This window comes from Borostomias antarcticus, assembly GCF_949987555.1.
Source record: "Borostomias antarcticus genome assembly, chromosome: 1".
Taxonomy (NCBI): domain Eukaryota; kingdom Metazoa; phylum Chordata; class Actinopteri; order Stomiiformes; family Stomiidae; genus Borostomias; species Borostomias antarcticus.
This window is the reverse complement of record NC_140234.1, coordinates 26,490,617-26,514,550: the sequence shown is the minus strand read 5'-3', so window position 1 is coordinate 26,514,550 and position 23,934 is coordinate 26,490,617. Positions and strand designations below refer to the sequence as shown.

General features: G+C 44.8%; 1 protein-coding gene across 1 annotated transcript in view; it reads left to right on the top strand.

Annotated features, from left to right (window-relative positions):
* grik4 (glutamate receptor, ionotropic, kainate 4) overlaps positions 1 to 23,934 on the top strand; it is a gene marked incomplete at both ends in the record, with an annotated part of 186,394 nt that overhangs the window by 102,110 nt on the left and 60,350 nt on the right. The window contains one exon of the mRNA XM_084441735.1: positions 4,594 to 4,647. Coding sequence (XP_084297861.1) covers positions 4,594 to 4,647 — 54 coding nt within the window. The remainder of the gene's footprint in view (positions 1 to 4,593; positions 4,648 to 23,934) is intronic.

The window sequence follows — 23,934 nt, the reverse complement described above, 5'->3', positions numbered from 1 at the left end:
TTAGATTTGCATTTTTCAACAAAATATGAAAAAGAACAGTCACAACATACATATAGACATTAATGAATAATTGCCTTACTGATGATCCCTAGTAAATTAGTTCAGTTCCAGACAGAGAGAAAGGCTTCCACTGGGACGTCATGGACTTTGGTGTTTATTAACAGAGCATCCTAAGTTCACAGTTGCCTTTAGCTTTAGGCTTTGGCAGATGACAATACATTACATACGTTGCGTTGCGTGGCACAGAGTAGTAGCGGAACTGAAAGCATTCAGAGAAAAGTGCTGGAAGCTTCAGGGAAGAGCGCGCTCCCTTGCATACAAAGACAAAAATCTCTTATAGGCTACTCCGTAGACAAGAGTGGGAGGAATGTGATATCAAGTTATGTGGAAGAATGCAATCAGGCATAGAAATAGCAACTTGGTCAACTAGCCATGTCAAGATTAGGCCGTTGCCTTAGCGACAGAAGATCCTGTGTCTGTTAAGCAACAGCACCTGTTCATATCGTGCTTTGGTCAACTTGTTTACTGAAATGACTGGTCAGCTTGCTGACGGTCAGCAAAGATAATTCCAGGAAAGTTCCCTACTAGGCCTGATTTCTGTGGCTATTTCAGTGTTCGCTCTGTCTATGGCCTAACCAGGCAACTAAGGTGAAAGCTAGCCCACTTCAACATCTCCCCTCCCCCCTCCAGTACAAATCCCCTCTCCCGACCCCCCTGCAGAGATACACAAGAATTTGAAAACCTTCACGTACAAGAAAAAGTACAAAGTTGACAAAAGTAAAACTGCGTAGAGCAATACACTTGTCACAGTCATCCCACCCATTGACTTAGGCTGCTGAAGATACACTTTTTTGATGTGATGTTGTTTGTTCCCCCATAGAAAGGAAGATACAGTCTGATCAAATTTAGTAAAAGCTTTTCCTAATAAATACTGGGATATGTTGAAAAAGATACAGAAACTTGGGCAGAATAGGCATTTTTATAAGGTTAATTTGGCCAACCAACGAAAGGGGCAGAGTGAACCAACGATTGAAATCAGCTTTGCAGCGTTCTAATAATGGGAGGAAATTTTCCTTAAACATTTAGTGACGATGCCTAGATATTTTAACCCATTATCCACCCTTTGAAAAGGAAAGAGTGAGTGAGGCATATTCACAGCTTATTGGGTTCACAGGAAAAAAAATCGCTTTTCTGAAAGTTCAGTTTATACCCTGAGAACCTACCAAACTGCTCTAATATATACATAATAATAGGAATAGAAGAGGTTGGATTGGATATATACAAAAGTAAATCATCCGCACCTTATGGGTAGCCCTGCCCCTCACAATCCCCTCAAACCTAGCCTCACCACGAAGCCAAATAGCCAAGGGTTCTATGGCAATTGCGAATAGCAGAGGGGACAGAGGGCAACCTTGTTTTGTGCCTCGTTTGAGAGGAAACAAAGGTGAGTGTAGGTCATTTGTGATAACTGAAGCTACAGGGGCTGAATATAAAATTTTGATCCACAAGATAAAATCTTTACTAAACCCCATTTTTCCCAAAACAAAAAAAGGTAGGTCCACTCCACCCTATCAAAGGCTTTTTCTGCATCCAAGGAAAGGACAAATTCAGGGGAGCTAGAGCTTGGTGCATGAATTATGTCCAGCAGATGCCTTGTATTAGACAAAGAATGCCTCCCGTGAATAAAGCCTGTTTGATCAGCCGATATTAAGTCTGGGACCACTCGTCTGAGACGGTTATAGAGGACTTTGACCGAAATCTTCAGGTCCACATTTAGAAGGGAAATCTGCCTCCTGCTGCTGCAAAGAAGTGGGTCGTTATCTTTCTTAAGCAACAGGGAGATGGAGGCTTGAGATAATGTATCTGGCAGCCGACCATCTAAAAAGGATTCATTATACATACTCTGCAATTCAGGGCCTATGAGGTGGAAAAATGCTTTATAAAACTCCATTCTGCATAGACTCCAAACTCCATTCTACATAGCTTGTATGGCTTCTTGAATCTCAAGAAGTGAGATCGGTCCACCAAGGTTGCCAGAGAGTGTTTCATCAAGTACAGGGTCACATATATTATCAAGAGGGTTGTCATGGTCCCAAATATCTGGGGGACATTCAGAGGAGTAGAGATCAGAATAGAAGTTTAGGAAAGCAGTGTTTATATCCCTTGTATCTGTAAGAACATCCCCAAAAGGCGACTTTATTTTAGTAGTCAGTCTGGAGGCTGCAGCAGAACGAGCTTGATGGGCAAGGCGTTTACCTGCTTTATCTCCAGTCTCAAAAAAGCGTTGTCTAGACTTGAGCAGAAGTAGTTCAGTCTTATTTGTGGATAACAGCTCAAACTCAGCCTGGAGGTGAAGCCGTCTATTATACAGAGCCAGAGTTGGAGCTATCGCATACTGGTTGTCTAATTGTAAAATTTTCTCAGAGATCAATTGAATTGCTTCCGATCTCTTGGCATGTGAGAAGTAGGATTTTACCTGACCTCGTAAGTAAGCTTTGAATGCGTCCCATAGCACTGAGAAACATCAGGGGTTTTATTAATTTCAAAAATGAATCCAATTTGAGTGGCTAGGAACTCCTTAAAGGCATCGTTGGTCAGCATTTGAGAATTTAAGCGCCACTGCCTTGATGGAACATAGCTTTTGGGTAGATTGATCTCTATAGACGTGGGGGCATGATCCAAAATAACAATGCTATGGTACTCGCACGACTTAACCTTCGACAAAAGCCTATCATCCAAAAGAAAGAATTCTATCCGAGAGTAAGTATGATGAGGGTGCGAAAAGAAAGACCATGCTTTGGTTAATGGAAAATTGATCTTCCAGGGGTCAGACTAACCCAGTTGTTCAGCATAAGAGGCTAGAGCCTTTGCAGAAGCAGAGTAGTAGTAGATGATCGATCAAAAATAGTGTATTGGACCATATTGAAATCCCCCCCTATAATCAAGGAACTATTAATGAAGACTGGTAGTATTGAGAAGAATGTAGAGATGAACTGACTATCATCCCAATTAGGTGCATAAACGCAGACAAGGACTACTGGAGTATTTTGAATGACACCCGAAACAATTGTGTAACGGCCATTGGGGTCAGCAGTTGAGCCAAGCAGTTTGAAAGCAACGTTTTTGCGAATTAAGATGGCAGCACCCCTTTATAATTAAACTTTGAGTGAAATAAATGCCCAACCCACTGCCTTTTGAGTCTCGGAACATCAGAAGGGCATAAATGTGTCTCCTGAAGAAAAGCTATATCAGCCTTCAAGTGCTGTAAGTGAGACATTATTGTGTTTAATTTAGTAAACTTATTTAAGACCTTAACATTCCAAGAGACAAAACGGATACAACTCAGTGCGATGTTTGGGTCAGTCACTTAGGAAGTGGGAGAGTAGCTGCCGGGTACGCCAAAACAGAATGAGCCATATACTGTAGCTGCTGCACGCATAGAGGTGAGAAGTAAATGAAGGAAGAAAGAAGAAAGGAGATGGATAGCAATAACATAAAATCTATACATAATAAAAACATAAAATATATACATAGGGAAAAGAAAAGCCAAGTGGTCCAGATGTTTATACCAATACCGATAAGTAGGCTAGATTACCCACTGTCTTTGAAATCGAGAGTTTAACATGCTTTTTTAATGATTTTTCAAGGTGCCCACCCACATCCATTGTATGACCAAAACGGTGGTAGAGCAATTATCAGACTTTCTCAAAAGTGCTAGTTTTGTCAACGTTTTGATCTGAACCATTGTATATGATCATAAGTAACCTTAAAACAGGGCTAAACATGCATTTTCCCTTTACTACTCCTTTAAAACAACATACTGTTTGGGTGCTTGAGTGTACACAGAAGATTAAATTAAATTACAATTTGGAGTTAAGATATTACCATATCACCAAGATAACATATCACCACGAATGCCAGTCATGAAGACATAGGACAGGTTAGATTGAATAGCCCATGCAGACAGGTGTGTGCTTTTTGGCTCTCTCACAGCTTGTTTACAGCACACACACTCTCTCTCTCTCTCTCACACTCTCTCTCTCTCACTCTCTCTCCCTCTCTCACACACTGAGATGATTATTCTAAAGCTCCGATTGCCATCTTTGATCTGAAGCATGTGCGCTGAGCCTGTGTTACCTTGGAGACCAGAGTTGTAAGTGTGTGAGGGATCTTCATCCACCTGGATCCTACACCAACAACTGGGATCATCAATCTGGAGACCACACACACACACACACACTCGCACACACACACACACACACTCGCACACACACACACACACACACACACACACACACACACATTTGAAAAATAGGCATTGTACCTGCAGAGCTATGGAAACTAGTGATTGATGCCTTGAGTGATGAAAAGAACTACACAGAAGCATCAAATGGAGTCAGTTCTGCAGTGCCAGTATTCACTTAGTAAATACTCCTCCTGTCCATCACATTCACTCTGTCCTGCCCGACTGCCTCTGTCCTACCCGACTGCTTCTGTGACTTCACTGTGATCTCTCCTTTTAATTTTCCTCTTCTGTTCTCTCCTTTCTCTCTCCCTCCCGTCCTCTCTCTCTCTCTCTCTCTCTTTCTGCAGGCGTCAGAGCTGGGGATGCTGTCTGTCTACTACACCTACATCTTCACCTCTCTGGTAAGGAGCAGCACAGACATCACTAACCCTTACTAGCTCCCTCCTAGCTCTCATCTGCACCCACTAGCCCACAGGCCTGGCTAGACCCAGCTAACCCCAGCTAGACCCAAGCTAGACCCAGCTTACCCTAGCTAGCCTCTGTTACAGTAGCTAGCTGCTCCCTAGTCTCGCATAGCCAGATGTTTCTCCACACTTCATTTTGCGATGTTCCAGCTCTCTTGAAGGGTCAGGCTACACCCGATTATCATTGTCATTTTATCATTTTCATTCTTAGATAGGGGAATGCTGCATAGTGCATGCGGAAAGTATTCATATCCCTTCACTTTTTCCACATTTTGTTATGTTACAGCCTTATTCCAAAATGTATTAAATTCCCATTTAATCTCAAAATTCTACACACAATACTATATAATGACAGTGAAAAAATTATATATAATTATTATATTATATATAATATTTTTTTTAATGTTTGCAAATGTATTAAATAAATAAATATCACATGTACAAGTATTCACTCCCTTTGCTATGCCACTCAAAATTGAGCTCAGGTGCATCCTGTTTCCACTGATCATCCTTGAGATGTTACTACAACCTGATTGGAGTCCACCTGTGGTAAATCCAGGTTTCACAGTTGACAGTGCATGTCAGAGCACAAACCAAGCTATGAAGTTAGTTAATATGTTTACATGGTCAAGTTTCTGCGGTGCAAGAATACTTCTGATGTTCCAGTGAATTAATCCTAACCCCTTTCTAGTCTTAAACACAACAGGGTTAAATGCACGGGATGGAGAGCGCTCAGGCAAAACAGAATTCTCTGACATTTTGCTTGTAATGACAGCAGGAGCAGCTTCAACAGAGGTCGGGCATAGAGGGCGCAGGTGACAGATGTTTGACCCCTGGTGGTATCTGTGTGCAATTGTTCACTGTTTATATCTCTGGTTCACAATGACAGGGATGAGGTTGTATCGGCATCATGGTTCACTAAGTGCCAGAACATCATGATCATACTGAACAACCAGATTCGCGGTCACTGCAAGCAACAGAAATGTTAGCTAAAATAGGTCTTTTAATTGGACCGAGCTGCCCAAGTCTGAAAAGGGGCGGAGATTTAATGGTGTAAAAAACCTGTGCAAAATTACAGCTTGGGCAAGAATTGTGTCAGTATAGGAGGGATTGTAGGGTATAGGAGGGATTGTAGGGTATAGGAGGGATTGTAGGGTGTCACTAATGTTCAATGAGAGCAGCTTGGCTCCACACCTGTTCAGGTGAAGCCCATCTCTATTGTCCATGTCCTGCCTTTCACTAAACAAAGTTAAATTATCAATGTAAGGAATGCCCCAGAACCAGCAGCGTCCCTTCAGCCAAAGCTGTAGCTGACGAAGGCGGCTGTACTTCATATTCCCCCGATTGAAATATGGCAGGGGACGAGAAATGGCTACATCCAAACCTTCTAGATCCATTACACAAAGTGAAATAATTATACTCCCTGCAGCCACCATGGCTTTTGTGCCCCTGCTACCATCTAAATCTCAAGGTTGCTTTAAAAGCATCAGTGGTCCCTGTAGTGATATGTTTTGATACGTGATACGTAGGAACGTCATGCCGTCACCAGTACTGTACTGTATGTGTTGTTTTATGCGGTACGCAATAAAAGGGGTGTTGCTTGAATGATACAAGACGTGTGAGATTCCCATCCTCTATTGAAGGTTTAATTGTACCTATCAAACAATAGAACAGTCCCCTGTCGTTTTCTTGACAATCTGAAATGAATTCAATTGATGCTACATTGATATCAATAAAGCATTACACCGGTAGTATACAACTGCAGCCTGCTAGTGGCTTTGATGTGATGTGAAACTGGCACGTGCAACCAGCTGCAAGGACTGCTGGTGTGTTGTGGTTCGTAGAGAGCGCAAGCAAGCAGACAAGGTCGGAATTGACTATATCGATAGCTAATAAATTATGATGCGGCTCAAAATGGCTTAGTTATCTAGCCATTACCCAACTTTTTCAACAACTTCTTTTTCAACAAAACAATTTGCAAAGCAGAGAAAGTATCTTTGTGCTGGGTGATCAACGTAATGGCTAGCTAGCTAACTCCACAGAACCCAGGCATAGCTGTTAGCTAACTAACGTTAGCTAATGTTACATTACTGACAGCCAGCATCATTAGGTAGATAGCTGACTGATTGAGTGCTTAACTGAATCAAACCTTCCATTTTCAATACCTGTGTAAGTTGACAGCCATACTAGTTTGCTAGTTAGCTAGCTAGCATAGCTAGATAGAATCCAATTAAACTGGCTAGCTACCCTTATTACAGTATGTTGCAGTATATTGGTTTCTAGAATAATGCCGTGAGAGACTACAGCAACTGAAACGGATTGTGCTGCTAAGTGCATGGATGATTGTCAGTCGGTTGCTTGGCTAACCTATACTATAGTGCTACATAGCATTTCCAGTGAAGGGGCTCCATATGATTCAACCAGGATTGCATGACTTATGACAATTTTATGGAGGCATCATTTGATACAAAAAAGTGAATAAAGTAGGCTATTTATGTTTTTCATGTGTATTATTTACTGGGCATCTAGAGAGCAGTTATTGTATCTGATTTGGGTGGTAAAAATTCAGTAGACCATTCAGTTAAAGGAATCACTGAACTTCTGCTTTAAAGTCATTTATTCGTAGGCTCCCAATCTTCTTATAACATTCAATGGCCTTTGTGCCTTGGCATGTGACCTTTGTGCCCTAAAAAGTTGAGTGACACCGAAGGCCAAATGGCCTTGCCCCTAAAATGACGAAATTCTGACCCTGATGATCACATTTATTTTCATTGCAAAGGAGAGTGATAGGTAACTCAGTCAGGAGCCTCAGAACAACTGAGAACTGAGAATGATCTTATACATGAGTACAAGTCAGGGAGTTTTCCTCAACTTACAACCATGTCTGAACTTGGCGCCATAACGCCTGTGTCCCTGGACTCAGAACTACCTCACAACATGTTAGTGGATGAGGTGTAACTGTCATTGGAGAGCAGATGGATGGGAGTGGAGGGCCATGTAGAGACCATCATTACAGCTAATGAGTTAGAGTATCCTCTCCCTGGGAGAGAGAGCTCCTGACTGAGGACTCCTTCATTATCAACACCTCAGCACTGTTTGTGTCTGTGTGTGTGTGGGAGAGAGAGGCCTCTCCACAGGAAAGCGCACAGGGTAAAGTAATAAATATTCTAGTAATCTTCCCACTGGTTAATGATGCCTTTTGAGTCAAGTTCAAGAAAGACAGAGAGGGGAGGTGGGGGGAGACTATCAATCAACTTCAGTTCCTTCCTGCTTCTTGTATGCTAAGGAAGTTCAGCCTGCTCATTCAAATGGCATGCTTTACCACTGTGCATTACATAGGTTAGATATCTGCTGTTGAGTTCCAGGCATGGAGGCACGCGGTGCGGGCAGTGAGCATCCAGCCCCCCTGCACGGCACAGGGGTGTTGAGACATAAGGAGCTTGACTCTCCCCCATCAGAGTAGCTCCACTCCTGGGTCCAAAATTGAAAATTAAAAATGTTTGTAAAATAAAAGAAAATACTTAAAAAAGCATTTCAGCTGACGTGCTATATTACCCCAACTATTACCCTCAACAGCCTGCATGCTTTGAAAATATCAGACAGACTAGTGATCTACATCGGAAGCTTTGAATTCTAAAAACAATCTGACAGGTGGTATACCCTACTAACACGCTATGTTCTTTCATGTAGGTTAGAGAAGGTTACGTTACTTTAGGCAACCTGCCTGTTCTATTTCTGCCCCACAGGGCAAGCTCCTTATTGGCTTAACCAATCATAGCTAGCTATGTTTATTTTATTTATTTATTTATTTTTCGTAGCTAGCTATGTTTATTTTATTTATTTATTTTTCGTCGCTAGCTATGTTTATTTTATTTATTTATTTTTCGTAGCTAGCTATGTTTATTTTATTTTGAAAAAACATACACACACCTGCGACCAATTATAACAGGTGCACCACTATAAACGTGTGCCAAGACCACACAACTGCTCCTAGAAGCTTTCAGCTCGCGAACAACTGTGAAGAAAGAAGAATATGACTACTATACTGCCCTACAAAGGCAAAAGACCTAAACTCAGAAATGAGAAAAATGACTTTCAATTGTAAGTAGGATATTGAAAATTTGGCAATTATTTGTTTTTCTATGAAGTAATTTATCTACATAAAAATATTTAGTTCAAACTTGACCTTTGACCCTTATTTGGAAGTTACTGTACTCTGCCTTTGCATTGCCTGCAATAATATGGAGTCATGCCAAGGCAAAAGGCAGTAACTTCCATTTGATCAATCAATTGGTTGATGATCACTATACAAAATCAGTATATGATAATAATGATACCATCTGCATAAAATCTACTGATCATGACACAATTAGGCTTGATGTAATATAAACATGCATATAATATAATGTAAATGAGTATGAATTCATGTGTATTTGAAGGCATTAGAAACTCACACATCATTAGGACCTATTTATTACATTATGACAGGGGTGCCCACACTGTCGTGGAGATCTACTCACTGGATGAATTATAATTATATATATAATTATTTAACCTATAGGTGGTTAAGTACCTTGTGTAAACCATTCCAGAGAATGGCTGTGACCACAGCATTATGAAGATTGAAAGAAAAAAAGGTGTTGGATGTTGTTGTTTTTTTGACATCACAAACGTCAACATCCGTTCGGTCAACAAACGCACGTTCTTGCATGTGGAGGATAACTTTTTGCAAACAATGTTAGACAATGTTGAATGCAAGGATTACAACCAACGCAAGGATAGTGGACTCAGACTCATTTTGGATTAATGTCAGTAGGATCTGTCAGCCTGTCAAGAAAGAATAATGGATTTAACGTTTTGAATGCAGCGTAGTCTACTCAAAACAGCTGTGGATATAATTTGTCGGCGTTTGCAATAGATTTGATCAGGTTAAAGAAAAGGTAGGCAATGTTTATTTTTACTTAGGCCTAATTGTGAATCATTAGTGCTGAAAATATTGCGTGCATGTGTAGCCTATGATTAGGCTAGGAGATGTGTCTCACTCACACTCGCGCCTGTCCTAGAAAGTGTCTCACACTGTTGGGCTATCACAGTCCGCCAAGTTTGTTTCGCTGTCGGCTGACAGGGAAAAAAATAATTCATTGCTTATGATTTACGATAACTTACAGCTGGCAAGCATTGCTTCTTTCCAATGCTTTGTTTGCATTGTTCTGATCTGGGATCAGTGTTGTTTCTCAAGTTATAGCTAAGGTGTGTGTCAGAAATGCTTCAGTGACAGATATTATACAAATATAGAACCGTAACATGAGCGCAGTTGTAGTATATTTTTATACTGTATTATACTGTATCACATCAATCATACTGTATTACTCTAATGTAGTAATCATTTTATTAAGAATAATGAATAAACTTCACTTTAGGTGGAACTGTGTTAACTTAAGGAGTTTAACAGGTGAGTGACAACAGATGTCCTGTCCTGAGTCAGCATTCCTTTGTCTCTGAGTCAATAAGATAGCACCTTTGAAGTCAGTTAGCCCACAGTTGTAACATGATCCTAGGAGGACACAGGAAGACCCAAAATAGCCCCATGTCCGAGGGGGACAGAACATCAGTAACTGTTTGTGACCATGTTTGTATTCCTTGTATGCAAATTTGTTTGTCATGTGATTCCTGGCCTGAAGCCAGGATATAAGCTTGCCACCTCGTATGAGAAAGTAGTAATGCCGAAGATTTGACCCCTGTGTTAGGCTTGCTCAATAAAGTGATGATTCGACGTATTTGGCCTCCTTGAAGTTCTGTTCCACACGAAGATGATGCTTTTGAAATACACTGCACAGTAGGCTAACTCCACGTTGATGCACAGCAAAACCAAGGCAGAGTAGCCTACCGTATCTCAAATCGAACGTTGAAGAGTGCCGAGAAGCCATGGCAAAGAACCGTAACTGAAGTTACGTTCTTCTGCCTTGGCTTCTGTAGCGCTTTTGGAAGTTAAGGTAAAGTGAACCCACTATTTTCTCAAAAAAACAACACAATTGACTCAAGATACTTGTCCACATGATAAAGTAGATGCTTAATGTACCAAAAATGACAAAAACTCATTTTCGACAAAAATTAAGTTACGGTCTTTTGGCTTTGTAGGGCAGTATATGACTCACCACGGAGCCGGCGGTGTCTGCCTGAGGAATTCTATAGTTGCAGCACCATCAACAGCGAGGTGGGACATCTCTGCTTCCGCTGGATGGGGCCACAGCATGCCAAAGAGGGTCTGATGTTTTCTGCTGACTGCAGATCTGAGTCCGCCTTGAGCCTCGAGAGGTTTGGCCTCGCGTGCTACTTCATCGTTTCACTGCCACCTGAATATACAAATGAGGTGACAAGACTCCCCGTTTCGGAATGCGTGACAGGGGTCTGCATCCGTCCCGGAGTCGTTTTGTCAGTAACACAACTTCTGGGTCTCATGGCGGCAGCTCACGTGGTGGTATCACTGAGTCTGCTGCACTTGAGACGAACCCAAAGGTGCTTTGTGCTGGTACCAAGGTTGTTGGAAGTGGACCTCAGCTATTGGAGCGGCTGGCACATAACTGCGCACAGCGTTCCAATAGACAATTCACGTCAATTCAATTCAATTGTCAATTCACGTCACAGTTTTCACAGACGTGTCTCTAGATGGCTGGGGTGGTACATGTCTTTCCCAGGCCATAGGTGGTTTATGGGTCATCGGAGAGTGGTGCCACATCAACCTACTAGAATTATAGATGGGGTCGCTGGTGCTGTGCCACTTTGACCAACTGGTACGGGGGCGTGATGGGATGATGCGGTCAGTCAACCAAACCGCAGTGGCTCACATTAACCGGCAGGGAAAGGTTTGGTTGTCGGCACTTAACCGCTGATGGCACTGTGGCGATGTGCTCATGTCAACCTGTGGTGTCTGAAAGTGCGGCGCATAGCCGGTCGCCTGGATGTCAGGGCAGACTTGATGTCCCGCAGCGGGCCACAGCCAGGTGAGTGGAGCCTACATCCTCTGTAGCTCAACTCTGGGTGCAGTTCAGGATGGCAAAGGTGGACCTGTTCACTTTGAAAGAGAATGTTAAGTGTCCTCTCTGGTTGTCCCTGAGTCAGCGGGACCAGCCTCTGCTAGTAGTGGACGCGTTCGCGCATGCCACCTGGCCGAAGGCGCTGCTCTGTTTTTCCACCAGTGGGCCTAATCTTACCGTTGTTGGCCAGGGTGCGACCCAGGCAGAGTGTAATTTGAGTGCTTCTGACACTGGGGCGGCCGCTGGTGGCTTGGCAATTGAACGGTGGAGATTGTCTGTTTGAGGACTCCGAAGGTGATCAGTACTATTCAGATTGCGCCGGCGGGCTCTACTGCTATGGTTTACTCCAGCCAGTGGGCCGCTTTTGAGTGATGGTGTGGAGAAAGGGATATCACACCTGAGTCTTGCTTGGCTGAGATGATTCTGGAGTTTCTCCAACACCTGGTAGACCATGAGAGTGGTTTAGCGGCATCCACTATTAAAGTGTATGTGTGTGCTATTTCCGCATCATGAAGGGTTCACTAGGACTATGGTCCATGGGCATCCCATAGTCAAGCATTTTTTGGCAAGAGTGTGCCGTCTTCGAAAACTTGGTGGAGGGGTGTAGCATGGGCCAACTTACAAACTCACGGCTCGGATCCACGGGCTGCCCAAACACAGCCGGACTGCCCGTTCACTTCCATTAATTTTTTGGACTATGATTACGCAAAAACTACCAAACCGATGTTTATGAAACTCAATGGAGGGGTGCATCATGGGCCACCTTAGAACCCATTACATTTTGGAGCAGATCTAAATCACGGGCCGGATCCACGAATGAAAACAAAACTTAGAACGAAGCCAGCTAACAACAAACTCTTATTTGGGCATATGTATTGCAAGCTAGGAAGAGTTCTGGCGTATGCAGGCCTATTGCATGGTGTCAAACTGTGTCATATGGACGCAGATGGACGAGATTGGACTGGGAAGTTAGGACCTGTTCCAGAATCCTGTTCCTATTCATAAAACGTCCTACCAGTGAATGTAGAACAGACAAGATGGCATTCTCCAAAAAGCGTCATTGCCCTGAAATCATCTTCAGGTATTCCTTAGATGAACTGGATGTGAACTTGAGGAAACTCATCATTGAGCTAAAGATTGACATCTTGTTTCAAACCACAGAGAGGACATGTTCTCAGAGGTGGACTAGATGGACAGATGCAGGTAGTTCTACTGTAGAGGTGGACTAGATGGACAGATGCAGGTAGTTCTACTGTAGAGGTGGACTAGATGGACAGATGCAGGTAGTTCTACTGTAGAGGTGGACTAGATGGACAGATGCAGGATCTGTCTACTGTGTGAGTTCTTCCTCCTAGACACATTCAAACAGGGAGGTGTCAGAATTGACAGAATTACAACATCCTCAGCCCAGCGCTCTACACCAGCTCCATATTCACACACACACACACACACACCTCTCCTCCCTCCATGTTTTCTAAGTGATTTGTCCCTCCCGACCACCCTTCACCGCCAGTGTAAATCACATTGGCTCAGCACGCCTCATCACCACACCAACGCATGCCTAATGTCATTTGGAGGTTAGGGAAGCATGAGATAGGCCCAGCGAGCATCACACCGTCACTCTGAGAGCCTCAGACACACACACACACACACTCGCACACACACACGGATGCACAAGTGCCCATGTTAACGCTCATGGTTGGCTGACTGACAAATTATCCTCATCACCATGCCGGAGCTATCACACACACACACACACACTGTCCCCTGGCCCTGTTTGTTTTGTTCTTCATGTTCCATTTCCCCTCCACACGGCTATGATCCTTCTTGTCACAACCGTCATCTTTATGCAGCTGTGCTTGACAAAGAGCCAGTGGAGCTCTCTCTCTCTCTCTCTCTCTCTCTCTCTCTCACACACATACACACACACACACACACACACACACACACACACACACACTGAATTAGCTGGGGCATGGTGGCCTTGCCTGCCTACCATCGCCTGTCTGCCTGCCTGTCGGGAATAGGCTGAATATTTCTCCCTGGCATCCAGTCAAACACACACACACACACACACACACACACACACACACACACAAAACACACAGGTGTATGTGCACAGATACTCTACAGTCACACACACCAGGCATCGCTCTCTCTCTCTCTCTTCGTTCTCCACACCAGAGGTAGGTGACCCAGGCCTGGTGCATTGTGGGAAGGGGACAGGGTACAGCATAACTTGTGAAGCACTGCTGGTGTTTTTTTAATCAACAGTCAGGACCAATAAAGGGCAGGAAATATGCTGTGATGTTTCTCTTTCTACTGCAATCTCTCGTTCTCTGCCATTCCCTTCTCTTCTCTCTCATTCTCTAACTCTACGAGGTTATGTGTTCATATTCACATTTCCTCACCCACCATCATCCTGCACGAATGAATGAATGAATTCAAAACCTTTATTTAAACTGGAAAGGACACTGAGGTCCATGCACCTCATTTACAGCATCACCGATTGAACAATGCACACATCAAATAAACATCACATCACACATCAAATAAACATCACACATCAAATAAACATCACAACACACATCAAATAAACATCACATCACACATCAAATAAAACAATTACAACTCCAATCACCAAAGACAGAGATCATGTTTTTAAACTCTGTGATTGAAGGGAGAACCTCCATCTTCAACTGAGTCTGAATGTCATTCCAAGACTTTGGAGCAGCATACGAGAACGCTGTCCTGCCAAGCTCTGCATTAGCTCGAGGGACCTTAAAAACAAGCCAGTTACTGGAACGAGTCTGATAGGAACGAACGTTCCAGTCCAGTAGGGCGGCAATATAAGGGGATAGTCTACCGATAACTGCCTTAAAGATATACAGATACCAGTGAATGTCACGCCGAGCTGCTAGGGATGACCAAACAACTTTACTATACAGAATACAATGATGTGTATCATACTTGTCTTCTGTAATGAATCTAAGTGCAGAGTGGTACACAGAGTTCAGAGGTTTCAATGCAGAGGCTGCGGCGTGCCGATAAATTACGTCACCATAATCAAGAACAGATAAAAAATATTGATTCAATAGCCCTTTTTCTACAGAACCGAAGGAAGTTAGATCGATTTCTATACAGAAAGTCAACCTTCTGGCGCAGCTTAGAGGCAAGATTCTCAACATGGTATTTAAAAGAAAAATTTTCATCAATCCACAGGCCTAGATATTTGTACTCTGTGACTCTATTTGAGTGCCATTTTTTGATATCTGTAATTTATCATAATCAATATTTTTAGCCCTTGAAAATAACAAACTGTTTTGCTAGCGTTGAGAACGAGTTTAAGATGAAAAAAGACCTCTTGCAATGCAGTAAAGGAAAGCTGCAGCTTTTCAGTGGCTGACTGCACAGAATCTGCAGAACAATAGAATAGAACAATAGAATGTACCGTCAGCATAAAGATGTGCTTGACATGACCCATTCAATGCAGATACAATATTGTTTATGTAGATTGTAAAAAGGACAGGACCCAGCACTGAACCCTGAGGGACTCCTTTGGTTAAGGACAGGAACTCAGACCGGGCATGACCAACTCTCACACATTGGCGCCTAGTTGATAGATAGTCCTGGAACCAGCTGAGGGCACCTTCATCTAGACCAATGCTAGCTAGTCTATTCAGTAGTAGTGAATGATCAACTGTGTCAAATGCTTTCGGAAGGTCTATAAATAGGGCCTGCACAGTGCTTTTTTCTCATCTAAGGCCGAAGTAATATCATTCAAAACCAAAGTAATCGCCAAGGTTGTACTATGCTGGGCTCTAAAGCCAGACTGATGAGGACTGAGCACTGAATTGATAGAGAGAAATAATTTAAGTTGGTTATTTACTACAGTCTCAAGTACTTTTGCCAGGCAGGGTAACCTGAATGAGAAAAAGTTCATTCTGCTTGCCTTACTCCATGATAATACAGAGCCCTAAACCCCCAACATTGTCAGTCAGTGCTCTAGTGTAACTGCACAGTGAAATGTATTGGTGTGGAATGCATGATGGCCTCCACAGCTTATGTGAAGATTGTGCTTCCCTGTATAGACACGACAATCAATCACCTGGATAATAGGAAAGGTAAGAGTCAGTGCACAGAGACACACACACACACAACACCCAGGAGCATCCAAACAGAATAGCAGTCACTACGATGGTTCGCCTAGCCAGAATAGCAACCAGTGGCTCCTGGATGACACAAGGAGGTCTGTTCCTCTAGAGTGACTCAGCTTGTGGGTGGGGGGTGGGTGTCGCAGACCCAGACGCAGGCCTGGTTAATCCCAATATCCCTAACAGATAGACAGGTATAAGTCTGTTAGGGCGCCCTAGCAGATAGACAGGTATTAATTAATCAGTCTATTAGGGAGTCTTAGCAGATAGACAGGTATTACGTAATCAGTCTGTTAGGGAATCTTAGCAGATAGACAGGTATTAATTAATCAGTCTGTTAGGGAGTCTTAGCAGATAGACAGGTATTTATTTCTTATTTAAACCTTGTTACTTCATTCGTGCATATCGTTCTGCTCATCCAATTCTTGTATATATTATGTAGTTTTTATATATTTTGCAATTACTTTTATAAAATAAAAATAACATACTTTTTTTTTTATTACATACTCCCCCCCCCCTACACTCCTTGCGTATCCTAGTGAGATTGTTACCTGGAGGACGGTCATGGTGATCTCTCTCCGTGTCCTTTCCTCTGCGTAAGTCACCAGACAGCCTTGTATGTTCTGAAGTGGGTGTAGGCCGACTCTAGCCTGGTGAGACCATCCTGATCTCGCTAGAGTAGCTCGCATTCTGTTTCTCTCAACTCTATGGCAGGTCAGGCTAGGCCTACTGTACTCCCCATCTCTGAGACATCATGGCCATTATCAGACTGTGTTTGCTGCCAGGGATTTGATTTGATCTACAAGGCTCCACCAGCTATTTCCTTGGTACAGTATGACTTTACAGTAGAGCTGCTCGCTCCAGGGGCATCGCTATGTTCCCCCTGAAGAACTAGATCCATATGCCGACAGTAGCAATTGTTTTTCATAAAGAGATAGGAAAATGCACACCGTTATCTTGGAGAGGTGCCGGTAACGGTAATAATGATGGAAGAAAATAAGAAACCAAACACTCAGCCTTATTTTCTTCCGTTAGCAATATTTTTAATGAACATAATATTTGACCTGAATGTGTCTCATCTGATAGTGTAGCCCTATTGAAAAACAGAGCCCCTGCTCAACGTAGGCCTACACCCATGCTGTAGCCTACGCTAGCCTACTGTTCAGGTTTGACTTGTTAAACCTTTTTACATAGGACCCTTTTTTGGGACTGGGGAACACATCCTTTTTCAGGCCAAGGAACATAGGACCTGGGGAACATAGGATCCTTTTTAAGACCGGGGAACATAGAACCCGGGAAACATAGGTACACTCCCCTAGCTCCTAGCAGTCCGCTCTGTCCCTATAGAGCTAGCTAGCTTCTGGCACCAGCTCTGTTTTACAGTAGAGCTAACTAGCTTCTAGCACCAGCTCTGTTTTTACAGTAGAGCTATCTAGCTTCTAGCACCAGCTCTGTTTTTACAGTAGAGCTAGCTAGCTTCTAGCACCAGCTCGGGCCCTACAGTGAGGTGATTAAGTAGCTCTGGGTCCTGAGGTGCAGGAAGTTCCTCGGCCCACTGAGAACGATGGAGATCAGTGCTCCAGGCTTCTCTGGAACGAGCTGACTGGACTCTCTCTCCCTCCTCACCTGGGAGGGAAAGCCTTCCTGCCTCCCCTCCATCCGGGTCTCTCCGTCTCTTTCACTCTTTCTCCTTTTTCACTCCCTCTCTTAAACTCTTTGAAGTTCAACCCCCACCCCACCTCTCTCTCTCTTTCTCTCTCTCTTCCTTTCTCCTCTATAACCTTCAGCTACCGGCTCCCTACCCCACTGCTGTAGTGATACCAGGGAGCAGTATGTGTTTTGTCTAGTTACACACTGTCAGCTGTTCAGACGCTCTCACTACACCCCCCTTCCCCCTCCCCTCCCCTGGAGGGCAATTCATTCGTAATGGGCAGGAATGGCCTTTCATACTGTTTCATGTCTGAAACTTAATTTGCTCTACATCGTTTTATCCTTTATACGTTCTCCAGGGAAAGAGGGATGAACAGAAGGAGGGGGACAGAAGAGAGGGAGAGGAAAGGAGAGAGAGATGGAGAGACAGCGAGAGAGAGAGAGGACAGGGTGGATATGGGAGGGTGGTAGTTCTTCTACTGCAGTGTTGTCTGATTTTCAGCATATGCTGCCCACTGCAATATTCATCGAGCCAGTTGGCCTCAGTCCTGAGCCAGATTATTCAGTGGATCATATTTAATATACTTTCTTCATAAATGGGTCTAATATTAATATTTATGTCTTATTATTGTTGTTCGGAGTCGGATATAGCCTAATCCTGAATAATGCATTCAAAAGCGGTCATTTATTTTCAACACTCAGCAGAAGATGTGTGGCTTGTTTTGATTTATGCGCCTATTAAACATGTTTTAAAGGTATTTTATCAGCTTCTAGACAGCCTCACTAAGATTTTCAGAAATCCAGTAGAGCGGTTACTGTGAAATGGAGGGTTTATATTATAGAGTTATCAATCAAATCCAGAGGTGAGACAATATTAATTTTAAAATTAACTAGAAAAACCACGTTGCCGCTAAATGCCTCCGCCCAACAATGCAAGTTGCAGTTAACCTAACTAACCCTAACCCTAACTAACTTCTAACCTAACCCTAACGCTAATGCTAGCTAGCTAAAGCTAGCATTAGTGTTAGAATTAGCGTTAGCTAGCTAGCATTAGCTAGCTAGTATTAGCATTAGCGTAAGCTAGCTAGCATTAGCGTTCAAAAGTGCCTTTTGTGATGTCATGGTGACCTTGCCCTTTGACATTTGAATACCAAAATCTAATCCAATAATCAAATTAAGTACAACTGGACATTTTGGCCAGGGATACAAGCGGCCAAAATGATTTTCTCCGGAGGGTGGCTGGGGTCTCCCTGAGAGATCGGGTGAGAAGTTCAGTCATCCGGGAGAGACTCGGAGTAGAGCCGCTGCTCCTTTGCGTCGAAAGGAGCCAGTTGAGGTGGTTCAGGCATCTAGTGAGGCCTCCCTAAGGAGGTGTTCCAGGCGTGTCCAGCTGGGAGAAGGCCGCGGGGTAGACCCAGGACTAGGTGGCGGGATTAAATCTCCGCACTGGCCTGGGAGCGGCTAAAGATTCCCCAGGCAGAACTGGTTGATGCTGCCAGGGAAAAGGATGTCTGGGGCCCCCTGCTGGAACTGCTGCCTCCGCGACCCGACCCCGGATAAGCGGATGAAGATGGATGGATGGATAGATGGATTTTGGACAAATATGTACAAATTCTGTCAAGCCGTGTCATGTTCAGCAGGCCAAAAACACCTTTTGTGAGGTCAGTGACCCTTGACCTTTGACCCCCACAATGTAATCAGTTAATCCTTGAGTCCAACTGGAGATTTTACCAAAATATGAACAAATTCCATTAAGCTTTTCTTGAGATATTGTGTTCATCAGGCCAATAACATATTTTGTGAGGTCACAGTGACCTTGAACTTTGACCTTTGACCCCCACGATCTAAGCAGTTCATCATTGAGTGCCAATGAACATTTCTACCAAAGGGGAAGAAATTCCATCAATGCGTTCCCGAGATACTGCATTAACAAACATCGGACGGCCGTACGGACAGACGGACAACCCGCAACCGCCTGGCAGAGGCATTAAAATGGTGTTCAGAGAGCACAGACCTCCGCCCCTGAATGCATTTCATGGCTCTGTGCTAAAATTGAATGGGCTCTAAATTGGCTCATGTCTCACTCCTCCACCGAGTTTCATGAAAAGCAGTCTGGTAATTTTTGTGTAATCCTAGTCCAAATGAATGGAAGTGAATGGCCGTGCAAGCCGTGTTTGGGTGGTTTGTGATTCACTGGGGAGAGGTCGAAATGACTGGAGGTGAATGGGTGTCTGTATTTGGCCGTGTCTGTGGCGCCCCCCTTGGGTCACAGTCAGCAGGGCCAGAGCGGTGCACTCTGGGCTCTCCTCCCGCACACCCCTGTCCAAACCCCGCGTCTCTAGCGCCCCCACACAGCTGGCTTCGTTATAGGTTTTGTTTTAATTCGTGGATCCGGCCCATGATTCGGATCTGCTCTTAAATGTAATTGGTTCCATTATGGCCCATGATACACTCCTGCAGTTTCATGAAAATCGGTTTGGTAGTTTTTGTGTGATCATAGTCCAAAAAGGTAAATGGCCAGTCCGACTGTGTTTGGACGGCCCGTGGACCCGACCCGTGCTTCGGATCCATTACAAAATTTCATGGGTTTTAAGTTGGACCATGCTACACCCTTCCACAGAGTTTCATGAAAATCGGTCCAGTAGTTTTTGCGTAATCCTGCTAACAGACAAACACACGAATGCACTCACTCACGCACACCACCGAAAACATTACCTCTCGTCCTGCGCTGTCACTGGAAACTATTACTACTACTAAATAATGTACCTCTAGTTAATCTCTTCCACTCTCCCCCTCCTCTTCTCCTCCACTATCCTCCTCTTCCTCTCCTCCTCATCTTCCTCTCCTCCACTCTCTTCCTCTCCTCTTCCTCTCCTCCTCCTCCTCTCCTCCACTCTCCTCCTCTTCCTCTCCTCCTCCACTCTCCTCCTCTTCCTCTCCTCCTCCACTCTCCTCCTCTTCCTCTCCTCCTCCTCTCCTCCACTCTCCTCCTCTCCTCCACTCTCTTCCTCTTCTCCACCCTCCTCCTCTTCCTCTCCTCCTCCTCTCCTCCACTCTCCTCCTCCTCTCCTCCTCCTCTTCTCCTCCTCTTTCTCTCCTCCACTCTCCTCCTCCTCTCCTCCACTCTTCTCCTATCCTCCACTCTCCTCCTCTTCCTCTCCTCCACCCTCCTCCTCTCCCTCTCCTCCTCCTCCTCTTCCTCTCCTCTACCCTCCTCTTCCTCTTTATTCCTCCTCTCCTCCACTGTCCTTCTCCTCCTCTCCTCCACTCTCCTCCTCCACTCTCCTCCTCCTCGTCTTCTCCTCCTCTCTCTCCTCTCTCCTCCTCCTCAGACCTACCAGCTCAGACAGAATTTTCATGCCAATTGATGCAGTATGAGCGTGAAATGACATATTCTCTAAACACAGCCGGAACACTTAGCCTATTAGATTATCACAGTTGAGCCAAAAGAGGATTGCATTATTACGCACTGAGCGTCTGTCTGGGGCCAGGGAGTATTACTGAGCCTCACACAGGATCATATTCATTCATATTTTATCATCAGGAAAATCAATATGTAATTTGCAGACATGTTACTTAATCAAAGCCCTATCTCTGGCACAGCTTTGCTTCCTTTGGTTACTAGGGACCTGGATGATAGCTAAGGTCATGGATGACAGTCTGTCCTCTGGTTGCTGGGGACATGGATGATAGCTAAGGTCATGGATGAAAGTCTGTCCTCTGGTTACTAGGGACCTGGATGATAGTCTTTCCTCTGGTTGCTAGGGACATGGATAATAGTCTGTCCTCTGGTTGCTAGGGACACGGATGATAGTCTGTCCTCTGGTTGCTAGGGACATGGATGATAGTCTGTCATCTGGTTGCTAGGGACATGGATGAAAGTCTGTCCTCTGGTTGCTAGGGGCATGGACGAAGTCGTTCCTCTGGTTGCTAGGGACATGGATAATAGTCTGTCCTCTGGTTGCTAGGGACATGGATGATAGTCTGTCCTCTGGTTGCTAGGGGCATGGATGGTAGTCTGTCCTCTGGTTGCTAGGGGCATGGATGATAGTCTGTCCTCTGGTTGCTAGGGACATGGGTGATAGTCTGTCCTCTTGTTGCTAGGGGCATGGATGATGAATCCATATAAACACAATACAGACTGACACAAGTAAAAGTGATACATAAAAACAGGACTATTGTGCGTGTGTGTGTGAGAGAGAGAGAGAGAGAGAGAGAGAGAATGTGTGTGTGTGTGTGTGTGTGTGTGTGTGTGTGTGTGTGTGTGTGTGTGTGTGTGTGTGTGTGTGTGTGTGTGTGTGTGTGTGTGTGTGTGTGTGTGTGTTTGTTAATGCAGAGAGGCCTTGGCGGTAGGGAAAGGTGGAGCCATATTTGAGCCAGTCGAGCTTAGCTTGGCTTAGTCGAGCTTGAACCTCAGATCAGTCACAAGAGGGAGGGAGGAAGCAGCAGAGACAAAATAGAGAATGAAATATAGAGAGAGAAACATGAGAGAGAGAGAGAGAGTGAGTAAGCACTCCAGATGTCAAAAGGGATGACGGTGAGTGAACAGTTGGGGTTGGCGCGCATGTGTGTGTGTGTGTTTGTGTGCGTTTGTGCGGAAGGCGTGGGGGGGGTTGGCTCGTGTCCTGGATGGGGATTGATCAGCAGGTGACAGGGTTGTCAGGCCAACAGCCTGTCAGGTCCTCTCTCCCTCCCTCCCTTCACTGTTGCCAGCCTGTCAGCTCCTCACCCACAACCGGTGTCCCTTCCACTCACTCCTGCCCCTCTCCTCCTCCCCTCTCTCCCCGAACCTCGCCTCCTCCTCACTGCTGGCTGCCTGTCACTCCTCACCCCTCTCTCCTCACCCCTGACTCCTCACCCCTGACTCCTCACTCCTCAGTCCTCACCCCTCTCTCCTCACCCCTGACTCCTCACTCCTCTCTCCTCACCCCTCCGTCCTCACCTCTCTCTCCTCACTCCTCACCCCTCAGTCCTCATCCCTCTCTCCTCTCCTCACTCCTCTCTCCTCACCCCTCAGTCCTCACCCCTCTCTCCTCACCTCTCTCTCCTCACTCCTCTCTCCTCACCCCTCAGTCCTCACCTCTCTCTCCTCACCCCTCTCTCCTCACCCCTCTGACTGAGGGGACATGTCTCTGTTAGAGGAGGTGAGCTCAGGACCAGCTGGCTGAGGGGACATGTCTATGTTAGAGGAGGTGACCTCAGGACCAGCTGGCTGAGGGGACATGTCTATGTTAGAGGAGGTGAGCTCAGGACCAGCTGGCTGAGGGGACATGTCTATGTTAGAGGAGGTGAGCTCAGGACCAGCTGGCTGAGGGGACCTGTCTCTCTGCCCTCCCAGCCAACACACCGTCCGCCCCTCTCTCCTGACACCTCATACGCATTCAAAGTCTTCCTACAGTGCAAGCATAACTCTCTGTGTGTGTGTGTGTGTGTGTGTGTGTGTGTGTGTGTGTGTGTGTGTGTGTGTGTGTGTGTGTGTGTGTTTGTTTCTTCAGATGCATCCGATGTACTGGGTGACCTTGGAGTGTGATGTGTTGAAGACATATAGAGAGGGGGAGAGAGATAGAGGGAGAAAAAGAGGGAGAGAGAGAGAGAGAGAGGAAGAGAGAGAGAGAGGGAGAGGGAGAGAGAGAGGGAGAAAGAGCTTGAGAGAGAGAGAGGGAGAGAGAGAGAGCGAGAGAGAGAGAGAGAGGGAGAGGGAGAGAGAGAGAGAGAGAGAGAGATGGCATACTTAATGACCAGCTCGTTGTGGTATTGTCCTCTGATCACCTCTTAGAGAGCAGTGTACCAGTCTAGCAGAAAGGACAGGTGCTCAGGACATTGGGAGGGCAGTGTGAACAGGGACTTGCAGTCCACATTCTGGTGCTTTGTGGAGAACATTAGCCTACCTCTGTGTAATTGATACTGCTTTAAATTATGAGGACTGATGTGTTATCTTGCGGCTGGTCATTTGCTGTTGATAGTTCACTGTTACAGCACGTAGTTCACTGTTACAGCCCGCAGGGTCAAGGACTCCCCTTTCCTACGTCATCGCTGAAATATGAAGAAAAAAAAAATGCCGCGCACCTCAGAAAGCCACCTTTTCCCACCATATTTCTGCCCTTGGTGTCTGTAAAGATGGTTTTGGTGGGGATTTTTTTAAGGTGTCCTAATCATGAGCTCAAAAATGTAAATTCATTTAAAAAAAAATCAACCTGCACTTTGCTCTTTAAACCACCATGGCTACTGTGTTGCTGTATTTTTACCTTTACACTTTCTTGATTTTAGAGCGCAATCAACATTTTTCAGGATTCCCATAAATCCATCCATTCATCCAACTTTGTGCTGAGCGCAGCATGCTCTCCAATGAGCACAGCGTTCCATGTAGCCTACTGTAACCAACAAAT